The 19602-nt window shown below is 38.7% G+C and overlaps 1 protein-coding gene across 3 annotated transcripts in view; it reads left to right on the forward strand.

Annotated features, from left to right (window-relative positions):
- The window catches only part of C5H5orf15 (chromosome 5 C5orf15 homolog), a 31086-nt gene that overhangs the window by 9836 nt on the left and 1648 nt on the right, over positions 1-19602 (forward strand). For 2 of the 3 annotated variants that reach the window (XR_012801761.1, XR_012801762.1), the window contains exons 2-3: positions 11064-11686; positions 13195-16505. Coding sequence is in view for 1 of the 3 variants with exons in the window: in XM_075601181.1 (XP_075457296.1) it covers positions 11064-11686; positions 13195-13326 (755 nt within the window). In the remaining 2 variants the exon portion in view is untranslated. Of the gene's footprint in view, positions 1-11063; positions 11687-13194; positions 17015-19602 lie in introns of those variants that run through there. The other variant, XM_075601181.1, reaches the window with a different exon arrangement.

Consider the following 19602-nt stretch of genomic DNA (forward strand, 5'->3'; position numbering starts at 1 on the left):
CTCCTAAATGCTTCTCCATCAAGGATTCCCCAATATAACTCCATTTAATTTGTAAGTCGCTTTTTTATTCTTGCAATAGATGAATGACAGTCTCACAAACGGTAGAAACGGCTGTTTTACAAGCAAGTGAGCAACCACATAAAAGGTCAAGATCAGACGAGCCTCGACAAGACTCTTTCTGAGTGTTTAACGGTACAGATCTCGGAAGGGGAGCATTGGGACTCCTCGGACCAGGAAGACATACAGGAGAGACCATTATTTGGCACAGACTTAGTGGTGCCTTTGGTCAAAGTAGAAAAGATAGGGTTTGACCCCAATGTATCGAGGCTACTAACCAGGCACTATGGAGTATGTCTTGATAGAAGATTTGACGCCAGTGTAATAAGCAATATGGGTAATAAAATAATCAGGGTACCTCCGATACTAACTAGGGGAGTGGGGCACTGGAAAACCGGTAGAGGTACGAGGGGACACCTCCCAAGGGGGCGCCCCCAAGTAAATCACCGCCCGGCTACCAATAAAACCTCACCTGTCTCCCCTGTGTACCGCGTGGAGGTCCTCTGAAAGCCGTTCCTGTTTACACCGGGAAGCTTGCTCCGGAGGCTCTGTAAGCTGGAATCCCGCTGTTACTGGCGTCTGCGTGCTCCAACCGGATATAACGTCACAGGTAAAAAAGGTTGAATACTTCCGTGGTTCACAGCACCTTCCACAGCCAACGTATGAATATAAAAAACTTTATTGACAACCAGCAATGTACATCAGCATGATCACTCTGACGCGTTTCGTCCAAACCAGGACTTTTTCAAAGAGTGCGGTCTATGCAAAATGACCCTCTTCATATAGGGGGTGAACCAGATCAATAGCCAATCATCTCTCAGGTAAACTTAACCTACACCTGCATATAATTAATCAGATGATTACCTATAATTAATTAGATTGCCTATATCACGTCACTCACTACATGGGAGGACATACAAAAATTACATACATTGTTAAACAAGGTAAAAAAGCAGCATAAATGATGCTGAATAGTGTTAAAACCATACAAAGCTCTATGTTCAAATACTGGTATCAGATTTAATATTTGATAAGATATTTAATAGGTATGCTGTTTTCAAGAAAATTCCATAAGATGTTCCTTTTTGTGATGACATAAATATATGGAAAGTACCACCTTAGGTTGATGCAGCATTTCCGAGGATAGCAATGAGGACACTCCTAGTGGTGCCTAGAAAATTTATTGGGGAAATCTGTAGCATCAGGAGCATCATGCATGCCAGCGGTTGCCACAGTCTCCATGGCAAGAGCAATGCAAATGTCTCTACTATTGTTGATGCCCTGGAAAAAGGGTGAAAAAAATCTTAACCACTATTCAAAATAGTTGGCCACAGACTACATGGCAGAAGCTTCATTTGAGGCAGTACGCCTGGCATCAAGGTACATGGCCGTACCAGTGGCCGGCAGGAGGGCATTATTGCTGAGGCAATGGATGGCAGACTAAATTAAAGAATAATCTGTATGCTATACTTTGAAGACTCATTTTTGTTTGGAAAGAGATCTCGTGTCAGGGGACAGAAGCTTCTTTCTACCACGAGAAGAGATTAAAGTTTCCCTATTATGCAGGATCACAAATCGCTCACCTAATAATAGTACAGAGTGGAATAAAATAACTCGGTGCAAAGGGAAAACTTAATAAACTAACACTTGAACAAGTGACCACCAGGGGTCACTATAAGCCCTATAAATTGCACTCTGAAGGTACGGCACCCTAGTAAGGGTGTTAATGAGTGTAATATTGAAAATAATAGGACCAATAAAAGGATCCAAAGTCACCTTGCAACAGACTCAAAAGCAGTACAATATTTAAAATAAAAAAAAATTAGTCACTAAGACGACAAAACACATGTAGGGAAACAAAAATAGACAATGGGTATTAAAAATACCCAGTGGGAGAGATGGCTAAATAGGGGAAGAGCCCATACACATATACATATACACTCTACTCTTTCAAGGCACAATAGCCTATATATTAAAGAGGGGGGTGTTTGGAGGTATAGGAGGTAGGTATAAATATGTATACTATTGCACTTGGCACCATGGAATGATGCCTTGTGGTAGTTATAACCTCCCAATAGTAGATAGGGTGCGCGTGATTAAGACATAGATAAGCAGTTCCTCCAAACTAATTGCTATTTCATACAAATGTATGCTGCTAATGACTACATAGGTGGTTCACATAGGCTGTCAGTGAGTATACATACATACATACATACATACATACATACATGCATACACACATACACAGGATATCTTAAGGGAAGGTATTCATCAAGGGACACACAAGGCTGATTCAAATACCAGAAAGTCACAGCTGGATATAAAGCTGTAGAAATTGCGTCAGTAGCTGTCAGAATAACCAAGGAGGAATTGCAGACAAATTCTGTCTTGCGCTATACAACCATGCAGACGGGAAACACAATTTTTCATAGGGGAAAATAAAACGGTATGAATATGCACACGTGTACCCGTAGACCAGATGCGATATGTGGGTAAAATGGGGGGACAACTGGTACCTTTGTCCCACAACCTTTCGTACGTATTTTAAACCCTTTTTTACCAAATGGCTTTTAAAGTCTTGCTTCCGAAGTCCCAGGTTTATAGAAGCACAGAGGGTTATAACACACGCACCCGTGGCAGTTCTACCTTTTTTTTTTTTAATGCTCCCTCTATGTAGAATAATAAAATAAAAATACATAAACCTTCCGTCACAAATGCTCTTTCTCAGGCATGTTCCCCTTTCTAGCCACTAACAAATATTACCACAGTTTTAATTTGTATTATTATTATTTTAGTATTGGATTTTCTGTCCTAAATGTTTAATGCTATTGAGCATATTTTAACCTTCAGTGCTCTTGTAATTTCCTGAAAGGCCTTCCAGACTTGGGGAATGTGATGAGGTTTTTGCTCACTTTAGTGCTGATTGCATTCAGTACTTTCCCCAGAGCGATGCATGCAGTCATTGCAGGAGTGGAGGAGTCTCTTGTAATCATGTGTTTGAGTTCTCTGAAGTTTTGTGGCAGTGTTGTGGTGCCATAGGATTTTAAGTACTGAAGCTAGTAAATTAATAAACACATGTAAACATGGGGACATTAAGACAGACAGCAGATAATACATTGTTTTTCACGCGCCTTGTGGGACCTCCGCCAGACCATGTTCTAGGGATAACCATCAAATGACAGGTTCACATACAAGATCAAAAAAAGTTATGGCTACATTTTGCTCATTAAGGGGTCTTTATATCAAGGCAAAATTGGTGTAAATCTGGCACACAAATTGCTTCCAATGAATTAAAAAATAATTTGTGTTCACTGGGATTTTTTTTCCTGTGAAGCATATTTTAGAGTTTATGCTTCAGAATTGTTTCACTTGCCTTAATACAGTACATTGACCCCTAAGGGATTTGTTTATTTTTTTGTTGAAAAGGGGCATTTTAAGAGCCTGTATGTAAGACCATCTATTATGGATGCAAAGGTATGAAATTGGAGACATAAAGGAAAATGCAACTTCACTAATTCATGTATATACAGTATGTCAGTATATCACTTATTATTTTCCAGTACCCACGATGTGCTTATGTAGTATAGTTATGCTAGAAAGTAGTCTACTATTCTGGCAAGGATTTTACTTTAATGCAACTTAAGATCTGTGTTTAAAATTAACCAGGGCAATTTTTATCCATCCTGCCATGTATTCAGCAAATTGCACAAACATAACGGCAAGTATATTTCTTAAAACAAGTGTCAATCTGTTAGTCAGGAGTGGGTTGTGCAATGAATGGGTTGATTTAAGTTGAATATGCAGAACTGTTGGCTTTTATTTCCAATGCAAACGCTTGTTTCTTAGAAATGTAATTTTTGGATATTGTAGCTGCCAGGGGTCAGGTTTTCCAATATATCCCCTGCTCCACGGTGGATCTTTGTACTTCTACGGACTTGCATAAATGGCTCCTCTGTTAACTGTGGCAACATACAGCTCCTATTGACTGTTTTTGGTTTGAGAATGGCTGATTTCACAACTTCATGTGTAATACCACAGTGCCAATATACAAATGCTTTACAATCCTCTTTCCACTCGCTAGTCAATGACCTAAAGAACCTGTGGTGGAGTGAAAACATCATCCCTGAGATCCTGGCACATCAGGTTGCTTCGTTCCACCAACTGCACCAAAGGGTCACCTTGGCTGGATTAAGAAGGGCTACACATGCCTGTCGGTCTATGACAACTCTGAATATGGCTGTAATCCACTTGTCACTTGTTAAAACTACAGGTTACTGCAAATACTTGATGTAATGCTCCAATCTTTGGTTATTTTCTTCTAACCTAAATATGGCATCTGAAGGCATCTAGTTGTAGTCCCTTAAAATAATACACAACAATTAGCTTTGCATAATTCCAATGCTGCTATTATAAAGGATATCAAAACTACAGGCACATCTAAAAAGGGACACTGCATTGCTGCACAATCATTAATCTTGATCCAATTTCTTGTGTGTGTGTTCTATCCACATTGTAAGCTTTCTGGGGCAGGGATTTCCTTTCCTATTGTCTCACATTGTTGTGCTTATTGTATTATAATTCCCTCTACTGTATTGTCTTTATAAAACGCTGAGTAAACTATGGGCGCTACAGATGGACATCTCTGGACACTTATGTGGCAGCGTTGCTACATCTACCTTTTTCTATATATTTTTAATTAGGCAAAATAAGGAACCTGGGGTAAGGAAGAGGTAGTTGTAAGAGCTATGGTTTTTGTCATACGTTTTGTACAGCAAAACATTTCAGTGTTACACCTTAAACTGGAGGCATCCTGTATTAGGACTCCAAAAAAATGCATGATCTAAAAGGATTGTGCAGAATTGTGTTCTGTAGTGTTCTGGTGCTCTACTTATTGCTACAATACTTGGTTTTTCAACAAATATACTGTACAAGAAAGTACAGACTTTAATAAAGTAAAACATTTACATTAGTTTTTTTTCTGATTTTTTAGAATCTGCACATAAAACTTAATGTCCATAGGAGAATGTAATTAATATGGTGTAATTTACTTCAACATATGGACCAAAATGGTCAGCAGTAATTTAAGCTGTCAGTTTGTACTAGGGGATATGTATGAAGAATGTTAACATTCTTCAATTTGGCATAAGTCTTTCAAGTAGAGGTGATCACCTCAGCTCAAATTGATGATTATTATTATTTTTTTTTTAACCCAAACTGCAAGGAAAACTGTACAACTTGTGGTATCGCAATATTTTGTGGGGTATCTTCTCCCTGAACTCCTCACTTAAACGCTCATTGGTGCTGGTGGCGCAAAATAAATTGCATGTAAATAGGCGGTCAAAATGACCATTTTCACCAGTTTTTGGAACGAGCTCTGGTTATCCCAGTTGGCCCTGAAGTTTGAGGCAATCCAAGTAGCTTAAAAAGAAACCTTTTTTTTCCGTTTTACTACAGTATATGCATCATTTAATTACCTTTATTGAAAACTAATTACCCAAGCTGCCGATCGATTGGTTCTCCTATGATCGATCAGCAAAATCCTGTTTCCCAGGGTTCGTTAAATGGCTGCCTTCAGTCAGTGTAACTCTTATTACTAAGGTAATATAATCTATTGTTGGTTTGCAGCTTAAACTGCTGGGAATATTGGTAACACATGATCACAAAGTGTTACAAAGATCTTGTACTGCTGGGGAGGTGCTAAAACCTACGAAAGAAATCAGAAGATGCTCATATTAAAATTAATTAAAAAATAACTGTCAAACGTTAAAATAAAAAAAAGTATCTAATACTACAGAACCGTTTTTATTTAAAAAAAAAAAAAAAACTACATGTAGGCTATTGCTTGGATTACTCCTTTAATGAGAAGTGTTGCACCACAAACAATGGTTGTAACATTGGCGCTACAAGAAAATAAATATATATATTTATGATGTTTCAAGGGCTTTAAGCAGTGTGCTGTGGGGGAACAGAATCAGAGTTCACATTCTGTATAGATGAGGATCATTTGACCCACTACGTATGCCCATTTCCATTAACTAAATGCTTTGTTCTGCACAATTAACACAGGCCTCCAGATGGCCTGTGAACTGTCTGTTGCTCCTTAAAACGTAACTTCAGTTTGAAAAAGATCATTAAAGACATGGTGAAATCTATGCAGAGTTTGTAAAATATTTTCATTAAAAAAAGTATTTGGGTATATCAATATGAAATACATGGTCATTTGGGCCCCTTTTTTTTTTTCCTGGCCCTTTTGGAAAACTAAAGTGCTGGAGGGGCCGTGGCACCAGTGTGGGGGGTGAAAGCAAGTGGTCCGCAACGCTGAACCATGTTACTTGCATTTCTGGGGTCCTCCTGTTTCACGGGAATACATGTAAAAGTAGCCGTGGTATGTCCCTGCATGATGTTTTAAATGTCCTGTTTCAGTGGTGAGGCTGGTATATTATAGTTTATTTGTAACGTGCCAACACACTTCGCAGTGAGGTACAGAGAAGTGAATTACATAAACTGTTGCCTACGACAGCGGTGCGCAAACTGGGGGCGCGTAATTTTTCTGGGGGTGCACGGGTGGTTGCAGAGGCCCCGCACACTTCTCTGAGGCATTTCAATTAAATGCCAGGGGACTGCAAGAGGTCACAACAACCTGTACTTACCAGGATTCCCGCCGGCTTCTGCTCACGTCACCATGACGATGCGGCGTCAAATGACGTGCCGTATCGTCATGACAATACGCGTCAAATGACACTGCGGGATCACGTGACTCTGTGTCACTTGCTAGAGGGTTGCGAGCGCTGGGACCGTAACACTGGGGCACAGCCAAAAAGCTTTGCGCACCCTTGACCTACGACGTAATTAAAAACCATCACAAACGGATACAATATGTAGCGAGGGCCCTACTTTTGAAGGCTTACTATCTAGAGGGAAATAGAGGTGGCTCAACTCAATTGGTTGGTTTGTTTATTTATAAAAGGTTTATCAGGAAGTAATACATTGAGTTACCTCTTGTCTTCAATTATGTCGTGGGCACAGTTATGACAAATACATTGTTCACTCATACATAGTACAATGAGTGAAAAGGGTTATAGAGTACATTATATACAAGACATTGTAATCACAGTTAAAGATAATATAAGTTATAGGCGTATATAACAGACCAGATTAAAATGTGAGATGGCTTTAGTTTTGAAAGAACTTAGACTCTTAGGCGGCCTTAAGAGTCTCTGGTAGACTGTCCGAGTTGTGGGGTGCATGGTAAGAGGAGTGGCCGGATACTTTGTTAAACCATGGGACCATGAACAGTATTTTGGTGTCAGATCTCAGATGCTAAGTGCTGCATGTGGTAGGGGTGAGGAGCTTGTTCAGATAGGCAGGTAGCTTGCCCAGAAAGTATTTGAAGGCAAGACAGAGATTAACTTTGAACCTAGACTCAAGTGATGACCAATCTAGTTCTTTGAGCATTTCGCAGTGGTGTTGTCATTGCATTGGAGGGCAAAGCGGCATAATAAGTTGTAGAGGGTATCAAGTTTGGCAAGGTGAGTTTGGGATGCCGTGCCATATAAGAGGTCATCTGCATATATGTGTATTGAGGCTCCCTTACAAGCTGTAGGAAGATCATTAAAGAACACTGAGAAGAGTAGTGGCCTCAGAACACTGCCTTGCGGGACACCGCAGGTGATATCCAAGGGGTTGGTGTTGGTGCTCGAGAGACACATGTTGGGATCTACCTGATGGGTAGGAATTAATCCAGTTTAAAGCATGCTTCCCTATTCCAGAGTACTGGAGTTTGTTTAGCACGATAACATGATAAACAGTATCAAAAGCCTTTGCAAAATCCTAGGAATATTGCACCAGTGAGTTGTTCCATTCCACATTGGATCTCATTGCAAACTTATAGGAGGGCAGTTACCGTGGAGTGTTTGGGGCGAAAGCCAGAATGGAATTGGCTAGGGAAATTTGTCTTGGTATAGTAATCTCTTAATTGGGAGTGAACACATTTTTCCATGACTTTGGATAGTATTGGGAGAAGAGAGATTGGCCTGTAGTTTGAGATGGTGTTTTTGTCACCAGTTTTGAAGATTGAGACAACTTTGGCAGTTCACCTAATGTCAAACATCTAAAACGTGTTGGCGGTTTGACATTTTATGCATACTGCATGAAAGGTGAATGGATAAACAATTTTTCCACAAGTAGAAGAGGGGAAAAAAAATATCAGAATACAAATTCAAATCGTAAACCTAAACAAAGCCTCCTACAGAACACAAGACATTACCTAGCCTGTTGGTATTGGACGAGAAACCAAAATAGTTTAGGAAATTAATCTATAATAAGAGCCGGTAGCAGTGAAACCTAGAGACCTGAAACTTGTCATGCATATTAAGTGAACTGTGAACCCTAGGGGTGTACACCAGAGTAAATGTTAATTTTTTAAATTTTTTATTGAAACATGATATTTCTATTCAGTTGTATTGTTTGTCTTTATTTATATAGCGCCATAAATGTACATAGCGCTTCACAGTAGTAATACATATCATATAAATAACAAATAATATAAATAACAGATCATGGGGAATAAGTGCTTCAGACAAACTGTAAAAGTAACATTAAGGAAGAGGAGTCCCTGCTCCGAGGAGCTTACAATCTAATTGGTAGGTAGGGAGAACGTACAGAGACAGTAGGAGGGAATTCTAGTAAGTGCGTCTGCAGGGGGCCAAGCTTTATGTATCATGTATCATGTGTCCATGATTATCCAGTGCTACTCATATGCTTCTTTAAGCAGATGTGTCTTAAGGTGAGTCTTAAAGGTGGATAGCGAGGGGGCTAGTCGGGTATTGAGGGGAAGGGCATTCCAGAGGTGTGGGGCAGAAAGTGAGAAAGGTTTAAGGCGGGAGAGAGCTTTAGATACAAAGGGGGTAGAAAGAAGACATCCTTGAGAAGAACGCAAGAGTCGGGATGGTTAACATTTCTCTGGCAAGCAAGTCAGCCAGTGGGTGTTGTACCTGGTAGGCTGTATCTGGCACGTGACGGTACAATGCGCCTAACCTAGTGACTGAGTTGGATAGCTATGAAGTTTACACAAATCCCATCTCTAAAATTTAGACAGACAGCAGATGAGGTCATTGACGTGAGGCAAAAGTAAGAATGTTGGAAAATGAGAACTAGCAATAGTTGGGGACCTAAGGCATTAAGGGAGAGAGTAGGGAAATATGGCAGGGGAGAGGAGGCGGAAAGAATTTGTCACATATGGTATTAAAGGAAAGTGATAAGCGAGAGACGAGGGGAAGATGCGTGAGAGCAAGAAGGCTGGAGGAGAGGCAGAAAGAATTGGAGACATTATAAGGTATTAAAGGAAAATTAAGTCTTCATGAAACTTGGGAGTGCGGGTACCAAAGAGGGAAGAGACGGTGCAGTATTGCTTCTCAAATAAGGTATAATCAATGACCTGATATAAAGTGCACACTGTGACAGTCATATGCTCTGTATATGTTAGCAGGGGGTTGCATTATGCCTGCTTTCCAGTATGTGATGAGTTAGCTCCACTTGTTAGAGAGGCCACAGGTGATCCTCGTTAAGTGAGCTCACCTGCTTTAAAAAGGGAAGAGGAAATGCCTCTGGGGCAGCAGTCTCTCAGACAGAGGACAGAGGAGTGCTGACAGACAGACCCATGCTGCTCAGACTTATGCTGTCCCGAATGGAATAAAGCTCCCAGGTAAGGAGCCAAGTGGTTTCACCAAATATTGTTGGTCTGGTCTAGTTTAGCTAACCAGCCGGGTAGATGGGCTTAATCTAGTTTAGTTAGCTTCCCTAACGGGGATAGGCTTTTGTTTTACTTAAAGGGACAGAGCACCCATTGTTTTGTTATGTTTATGGACCAATGAAACAACCAGCATATTTCACTAGAAGAACTGTGTTGCCTCCTCACTAACAACGGTCATCTTGCCACACCACTCATATGGTATAATTATCACAGGGGCATAAATAAATCACTTATCACATTTATTGATTACGTTGATCACTATATATCACTATTAGATCACTTTTGTATTGGTATCTATCACTGTATATTTTTCCACCATTTAGGAGCGCGGTGCACTTTCATTTTTTGCATAAAATGAAGGGGGGGGGGGAGGAGGAGAGAGCGTGGAGAGTCATTTAGCTATTGCATGTTGATACTGAAGCGTTTAGCTTTTTGACAGTCCATTAGTAATTTTGATTACTGCAATGTGTGTGATGCCAGGCACTTTATCTAGTAGTTCATATTTTAAATATTATTTGACCTGTATGACAAAAAGGTTTTGCACTTGATTTGACATCATTTTTTTTTTTTTAATACTGTTGGCCCTGGGCAGTCTCTGGCAGCATTGCAGTGATGGCATCCTATTTAACCCTTGCACTGAAAGAGGGACTGCTGCACCAACATGCCACTCCCCTCTGACATGTTTACATCGGAGTGATCAATGTGGTTTTTTTTAAAGCATATCTGGCAGCTATAAGTATTTATTTTAGTTTGATTGGCTACTCCCGTTCGCCTGTCTCCTAAACTTGATTGGGTCTTTACTAGGCTAAGTGCAAAGAAAACACTTGAATGAGCCCCTTGCCATTAAGAGGCCTTGATGAAATTCAACTTCTAATTACTCAAAAAAACAAAGCAGCCAAATCTGTGCTATTAGAGGAGATAGCTTTGTATAAGGAAGCCAATTGGGTTTCAATTATTTTACAAAAAAAGTGTTCTGGCAGGTTGCATGGGATAGCACCTTTAACCCACCGGGTTTTGTTCATGGAATCTGGTGTGCATGTAAGGTCGGTAATATAGTGGGTGCGCGTGCTCCGCCGTGCGCGCTCAGCACATAGTTAGCTGTGGATAGCCAGCCGTCCTATACTAGGGCTGCGCGCATTATTAAAACTAATCGCCTTTAGATGTTGAATATGATATGTAAAAGTAAAGTTATTTGCATCACTTCTATTTACATTTTAAGACTTGTTGAATAAATATTTCATTGTTTTCTTTTAAGACATTGTGACTACACCAGCAAATTCTCCAAGCACACTTGACGATGAGCCTACTTCTTTAAACAGTGATGTCAGATCTTTGCAGACTTCTGACACAAAAGCTGACGTTAACATTTCTTCATCAACTCAACAAATTGTAAAAACTGCATTAAGTACTGCTAGTACTAAAGTTACTTCAGTTGCAACGCAAAAACCAACCACAAAGAAAACTAATTCCATGACCACGTCTACTCTACTTTCCATAATTGTTAAACTCACATCTCCAAGTGTTGTTCCATCTGAAGATCCAACCATGGAGGAAGACCTTCTAATTAGTCAGAAGGATCCAGTGGTCACCCCTCTATCATCCTCAAAGGAAATAGTAGAAACAGAGTCCAATGACTATGATGGTTTGGAAGACCTTGATTATAAAGTGACTTCTGTTAGAGGAGAATCTGATGGAGATAATGTAGCTGTTGAACAGCCTGAAGACGATCCTGACAATGGCAATTACGAAGATGACTCTAAGGACTATGATGTGAAAACCAAAGCTTCTGATCAGGAAGACAGTCACTTTTTTCTACATTTCGTTATAATCGGTTTGTTGATTGCTGTTGTGTACATTACCTATCACAACAAAAGAAAGGTATGTTACTATTTTTTACTTTTGCTTCAGAAACTAACCATGTAGCTGGAACTGTAATAATGCAAAGTTGACCCTTTTTGCTACATTGTGAATTTTCAAAGTTTGCTGTGCTTGGCTCCCTTTTGCATAATGCCAAGTTGCACATGGCCCCCTCCATGGGAAGATGGCTGCTTAAGAGTATGTGACAAATAGTAATATTTGGAACACCATTTATCGTTTTTGTAAAGAGCCAACATTCCGCAGCGCGGTACAGTGACATAAATTGCACTTATGATCGCCAGTCCTCATGGGAAACCAGCACAAACTGTAAAGATGCAGTTGCATGTACAGTGTATTGAGGAATGGAGCCCACATGGAGAGGGATTTTAATAATTAGATGCAAGTAGCAGCATAAGTGCAAAATAATAGTATTTCAGTATTGGGTGACACCTTTTTTTTAATTTATTTTTTATTTTGACTTGCGTTTTATATTTTCAGAAAAGCTTTTGCGTTCTACTCTCCCTCATGTCTAGCAATACTGTTTTACATACGTTTTTCTGAATTTAACACATGCAAAATCCAAGTTAACAATCTAAGAAAAGATCAGGTAGGGTCTGGAGAATGGGACCTGTCCCATTTCTCTGTTCCTCTGCATTCATACCCATTTTACTTTGTTTTTGAATTCTTTGTTTTTGCATCTGTGTTAAGCTCAAACTATTGCTATAATAGTAGAACTCTCAAAAGGCTTCTCTGAAAATATAAATTCTTGGTCCAACTAAAAAGGTATTGCAAAGTATGGAAGTATTCTATTTTCCACTGTATTACAAAACCTTTACATTGATGTAAAGCATGCCAACAAACCTGATGAATCATAAGACCTTAAAGAGTGTACTCATACCAGTTGTTGTTCGACTTTTTACCTCCACTATAATTTAGTTACAAAATAGGCTCTGCTGGTTTTGGCCAGGAGTTCCAGGTGTAAGTGGAAAATGATTGGCTTTCTTGATCTAAGTTTTGTAGTTTGTTACACATACATACGTTTATAACAGTCTTCATGTATTTGTCTACAGTGAGCAATGGTTTTCAGTTTCCTGGTCTTTAAATATACAGTATGTGGTTTTTCTAAATTCTAGTAGTATTCATAAACAAACTTTAACTGGGCCAACCGTGCACAAACAGACATACTATATAGAAATACTATAGTGACAAGATGGATGTTTATAATGAAACAAATGGGCCCACACCTTCATCCAACTTCAGCAGAAAGTATAAAGGTCTGTTGCCCTTTTCGACCAAGATTCTGCAAATCGGAATAGGTGACCTCAATGTAAATGCATATGTACTTGTTTCGGTCCTTAATGCTGCTTTACTCTTCGACTTAGATCTTTGCTACTGTTGACCTTTAATTATAATTTGGTTTTTACTTGTCTGGCAAAATAACGTTTACTTCTCAGTATTATCATTTGTAGTCTTGTAAGATATGGTATTTGTAGCATTACGCATGTTCATTTTTTGTGTTTTACCCCTAGATCTTCCTACTGGTGCAGAGCAGAAGATGGCGCGATAGTCTTTGCTCTAAAAGTGTTGGCTACCATCGCCTGGATCAAAATGTGAATGAAGCGATGCCTTCACTGAAAATTACCAATGATTATATTTTTTGAGAGATTTCAAACACAATCGGCCACTTTTTTTTGCCTTTTCTTGGCCACGTTGCCATTAATCTTACCCACAGTTAATCCAGACTTCAAATTCATTTTTTAAGATGGTACAGCTTTCTAATTCATAATACAACAGGGCATTTTGTATGTTTACTTTTCCAGATGTGACAATCTTCTGTTTGCAAGTTATTATTTTTCATTTCAGCATTACATTGACAAATACAAATTAAACTATGGCGAATAGGGAATTAAGAAATTCTCCTTGTGGTAATTTCTCCTTCCCTTTCTGTTTGCCTTTAAGCCAAGATCTTGGGTATGCCAAAAGAATGGACTGGACAAAGCGTATCACTTCAGCGAAGATCATTAATGAAGGTGCTTTTCCATACCTTTAAATATACAGAAGGGTTTTCTTAACTATATCTCTGTTGCACCCACACAATCATCTTGAACTTTAAGTTTGCTCATTCTACATTTTACACTTTGGCTCAAAATAAACTGTTTGTAAACAACCTACCAATTTAATTAACAATTCAACAAATGTATTTGTAATGAAAGCACAAATGACACATATTTTTGAGATTTAGAAGACTTTTTCCCTGACTTGGAACATGTTGTGTTTCTTTCACTACTGCCCTTTCTCCAGTCGGAGGGTCAAGCAGGAAAAGGGAACGGTGAAACCTGCTCGGTACAGTTACATTGAACAAACCGTCCGTTATCAGTTTAAGCACTACATTTCTCCATTTGTTCCTTGATTTGTTTTTCAAGGACTGTCTTTAAAACGGTATGGAATAAAGTACATTTACAAGGTTGGTTATAATCATATACCTCAATGAATGGATGTGTAAATAATTAAATGTCTATACATTAGGTAACTGCAAGTAGTCTACGTTTCTGTGTTTGTATATTGGTTTTTAATTTAATGGATTCAGGAGACAGACATTTCCTTTAAAGAGTGGAGAGAAGTAGAAATGTGCCTCAGATTATCACCTCCAATATTTGCAATGTAATTTTACATATTAAAGCTTGCAAAGTGTTTGTTCAGTTTTTCCATAGTATAACAAAGGGCAACCTCATTTCTGCTGTATGCTATTAATTTTCTAGCTCTCACTCATTGCTGCATGCATTTGCATTCACAACCTCCCTTCCTCCCCGCTATAGGATAAATTATACTTTGAGTTTGGCTGTATAAACGTGCTGCTAGAATGCTACCACACTTTATTTTTTTTTTTTTTATAAACATTAATTCTCATTGCTACATTAAATCACAAATCATTAAAATGAATGCTTTTTTAAATTTATTATGAAATGTGAGTTTTAATTGCTCCTTATGGCCTACAAATTGGAAATTTATAATGGTGTTTTTTTTTTAAATTAGTTTATTTTAAAAAGTGCTATGTAGCCTTTTAAAAATACTGCATTATTCCAAGAAATTATTTGAAGACAGGAATGTAACAAATGTTAACATGGGAAGGATATTGATAAAGGGAGAAACCTGTGCCATTATTGAAGTTAGGAAATATATTTTTTCCCCTTGAGACATCATTGGATTGTTTCACTGAGGTATTTTTTTGCTTGCCCCTCTGTCAAAATACTGTAATTACAAATATAGGATAGGAATCGGTTGTCTAAATGTAACACATGTTGAACTCCATGGACGTGTTTCACATTTGTTGTTTTTTTCCCCCCTTCCCCCCCCCCTCCTCTTAATCTATGTAACTCTTCTCTGTTCATCTGGCTATTGGAGATAATCCATAATCTTACATGTAATTGTGAAGCACTGATAGGGGACAGATTACATGCAACCTGATTTTGAAGAGCCCCGTAATGTTATAAGGAATTGAGAACACTGCTCACTGCATTGTCACTGGTCTCTAATTATGCAACCCAACAAAATAATGGGCATAGTTTTTCTTATTTCTAAACGTTTTGGGCAGGTCAGTGCACCACCATAGGCTAATGTTTAGCATGCGTTGTCTGGCTTCAACCGTGCCTTACACTAAAGTTGAGCCAGGCTTTAGGTTGTCTTTAAAGAACACACTGGGGATATCTAGACGCATTGTTTATTTTGTTTGTACAGTATAGAGGCCAAGGTTCACACAAACTGGCAAAAGTAGAAGTTGAGCTAATCAACACTAAAATGTAGTTTCTTGTGAATAACACCATTTCCCCCCCCTCCCCCATCCACAAATTCTATGCCCCAGTTTTCATTACATTTTGTGAAACAATCCGCCCTAGCACTTTACACATCTGTTTAAGTCCATTTCTGATTATACGTTTGCATAATATAAATGGTTGAGCTATGAAGACCCATAACTGTCAGAACCATGGTAATGACCTAATACTGATCACTTATTGCTCTCTATTATTTAAACAAGTGTACTTAAATTACTTTCTTCCACAAGCATGTTACAAAACTGTTGCTTTTAGGTGTATAAAAAGTGATATACAGGTATTCATTTTTAGCCTTTTTAAAGACACCTCAATAAAATACATTTAAGTGGTAGAAGTGTTACAAGCCACATTCACCAGGCCCATTGATCATAGCTCTGAATGCCCCACCACCTTTAGAGCTTGCCATGTTTTTAGGCTGTTTTCTATTTAACTTTTTTTTTTCTTTATAGAAAAATTAGCCTATGAAATGTAATACCTTAAATTATGCTTCCACTGGTAATTGTTAGTGTTAAATTCTGTATTGAACTGGTATGTTCAAACCTACCTCTAGACTTTCTTTACAACATGTATTTGCAGTTCTCAGATATATTGTTTTAAGGTTATTTCTATTTGCCTTCTGTGTTCACATATGAAACAAGCCTCATTGAGCAAAGTTAACTTCATGTATAAGAAAATGACTATCCCCAATAAAGTGCTTTAATAGTGCAAGTGATATAATACACAACATTTGGTCATTGTGCATTAGTGTAACATTAATGTTGAAAGTTATTTTTTTAGCATTTATTTCAATAAAACGAGATTGTATGGTGTGTATATAAATAGATCTGTAATTGAGTTTCAATGAAACAGTAGAGCTGATTAGCACAAAATGAAATATTACATTATGTTTGCATTGGGGATAAAAGTGCAATGCATAATGTATTTGGAAATATTTTATATTTGTAGACCACGCTAAACATGGAAGATAGAACCATGGTGGGAGAACCTGTTGTTGTACTGCCAATGCAGAGGTGGGTTACATTTTACATACAATCATTTTAAAAATGCCTAGGGCTCTAGCTAGTCACAGTATGCAAGACTACAGAATAGATATTGCATATTCTGGTATAGCAGCAGTTGTATGGATGACCAGCTCTCAATAGCTAGAGGATAGTGTCTATAATAATCCGTTGTAAAGAGTTTGTTCTATATATCCTAGTTCATGAACTAATTTACAATCCTATAAAACTACAATAGTTTGTAGTAATTAAGTAGCATATGGTTTTAGTACTGGAAAATGAAATTGTAATTTAGAATGTGTAGAAAATGATTTGTGCAATATAGCAATGTTAATTTATTCTGTCAGAAGACCCGCAATGCATTGTGTGCTCTTGCAGGTCATTTGTTACAAAGAAATTAATAGCAATAAACCACAAATGTAATCCATATCATATTCTTTCTAAAAATAGTAATCCTTTTTGGAATTGTACACATGTTAATTTTAATACGTTTTTAAAAATAAAGTGAAAATGTAAATGTACTTTTATATAGTCATTTATTTTGTTTACACTTCTGGTTTCCAGTATAAGCTTGTTTCTGCTATGTCATGATTATATCATTGGTGTTAAATTACGGTACAGGGAATCACCGTGCTTTTACCTAAAAGTACAAAACCAAAATATAGTTGCTAAAAAAAAAAAAAAAAAAAGATACTAGACACTTCATACTTTAGTACTAATATGGCATGGAATTGAAATGGCGGTTGAAATGTACTATAGCATTTACTGTAGTTTATATGGACTTATTTAGTCAGGCTGCACTCGGATTTAGCTGTAATAGGTGTACAAATTGGGGGGGGGGGTTAGGAGGCAGTTCAATTTTAAATGCAATACTAATTTCTGACACCTGCATATCTTAGAACAGCATAAGTCTTTTCTTCTGCAGATGCTACGTGGTGGATTGTTTCAGTTGGATTGTGTGCTTCACTGAAGCAGTAAAAATATCCTGTTCCCAAATAACTTTTGGATTGAACTTTCAAGAGGTCCTGAAGATTGACAGAGATTTCTGATTGAGCATGCACATCCTGGTCCTTAAGATTCAGCTTATTAAAAATAAATACTAAAGAATTGTAGTGCTGGATATTAAAGATATGCAGGAAGAATTAGGCACTCTGCACAATGGTTTTTCTGCAAATCTAAGGCTGCGGGCCTCATTGAGCAAAGCGTTGAGCCGACGCTTAGGCGTTGAGCCGCGCTCACGTTTGGCAGTGAGCCCCTGCAGCTGCAAATAGCGTCTTTACCAGGGATTCGCAACAAAGTTTTCGTTTCAGTGCTGAGAGGAGCGCAGGGTCGGTCACGTGAGCGGTTCGCCCACTGAGGGCGAACCAGCTCCGTGACGTCACTGGCCTGCCCCCGGACGGCGCGCGAACTAAGGCCAGGGAAAGCACCCGCTTTCCCTCAGCGCGTCTCTGTACGGCTGAAGTCACTATGGACTCGGCCTAAGACTAGAGACTTTCTTCTCAAATCAGACTATCAAAGATATGGTTTATAAAGAATAGGAATTGCCAGATCAACATTTTAATCCCTGCAACTTATCTATTTGAAAACATGGAACTGTAAGCATGGGAAATGGTACTGACGTTGGATATGGCAGTAGCGAAGCTCTTATGGGGGGAGGGATTTTTTTTAACCATTAGAATATGGCACTTTGAGTGTTATGGATCAAAGGAAGGCTTCAGTACTCAAATATAATTGCGTTATGGGAGTGTCTTTGAGGGCAACTATCTCTATGTTCTATGAATCATAAAGAATTGGATTAAGACACTAGCGGCATAATTGGATGCAGGGACACTTAGGAACAAATTAATATTGCTATGACTTGATGCTGTAAATTTCCTATGTGATACATCTCTGGATAATGATTGAGCTGAAAATTTATCCACAAGACCAATGTATTGGGGCTAGAAGGGTGCTGTGACATGCTACTTCCAACAGTGAAATGTTTTGCCTTCCATTTAAATGGCATTTTCTTTTTGGAGACGCCCTTGAGGATGGCCTCGCCAAAACTTTAGGCGGCAAGGTTAAGTTTACTTCAGGAGAAGATCTAGACTCGCTATGTCATTCCATTCCCCACATGAAGCAAGAGCTTGCAGATCAGGAAGGTCTTTCAGAGGGAGTGGTTTTCTCAGCTGTTGAGGGGAGTTTTAGACCTATTCCCCATAGCTACAGGGGGCTAGTGGTCCTAGATACCAAGATTAACTCGGCTAAAAGGGTGCCCTCCCCCCCACCACCACACTTCACCATACACTACATCAAAACAAGATTGAGAACCATCACCTGAATGCCTATCAAAGATAGTATCTTTACACCAGAATCAAGATATGGTAGTAACATCCTTCTGTCCTAATCATTGTAATGTGGCAGATGGGAAATTACACTGCCTCGATGCTGGGGTTCAAAAGTTGGAAAGAATATAAATTATCTACCAAGGTCCTTGCGGGAGCCCCATGCAGCCTCCAATAGTTATCGCTTGTTGGATTAGGAATGTCATTCAGATCTCCAAACAGGCCTCAGATTTGTAAGTACCAGCTGCACTTGAAGCGGATTCAACCAGATTAATGGCTACCTCTTGGGCAGGCAAAGGGACTGCCTCTGTGGAGCAGATCTGTAAGGCAGCTACCTGGCCTTCAGTATCCACCTTTTGTTGAACACTATATAAGGTGGACTGTTTGACCCCTGCAGAAGCTCCTATCACTACGCTAAATCCCCCAAGCAATTGTGTTGGATCATTTAAAATTTGGGGGGTTTACCAGCCTAGTTTGGTAAGCCTTGTAAAATCCCCTTTGTTCTATTGCCACTTAGATTATAAACACTTCAGGGCAGGGACTTTTTTCTTTTCTTACCTACTGTTACTTTTATGGTAGAAGCGCTTATTCCGATTGTGTTATATTACTGTCATGTGTATTACTGCTGTAAAGCACCATGTACATGGTTGGCACTATATAAATAAAGATATACATACATGTGGGTTGGAATGGATGTCATTTTTACTTGCAATATTTTCCTTTCCTCTAGTCCCATCATGGCAATCAAGGTGCTTTTTTTATTTTTTAAGATGTGATTGAAGCAG

Source organism: Ascaphus truei, chromosome 5 (assembly GCF_040206685.1).
Source record: "Ascaphus truei isolate aAscTru1 chromosome 5, aAscTru1.hap1, whole genome shotgun sequence".
In the NCBI taxonomy this organism is placed as follows: domain Eukaryota; kingdom Metazoa; phylum Chordata; class Amphibia; order Anura; family Ascaphidae; genus Ascaphus; species Ascaphus truei.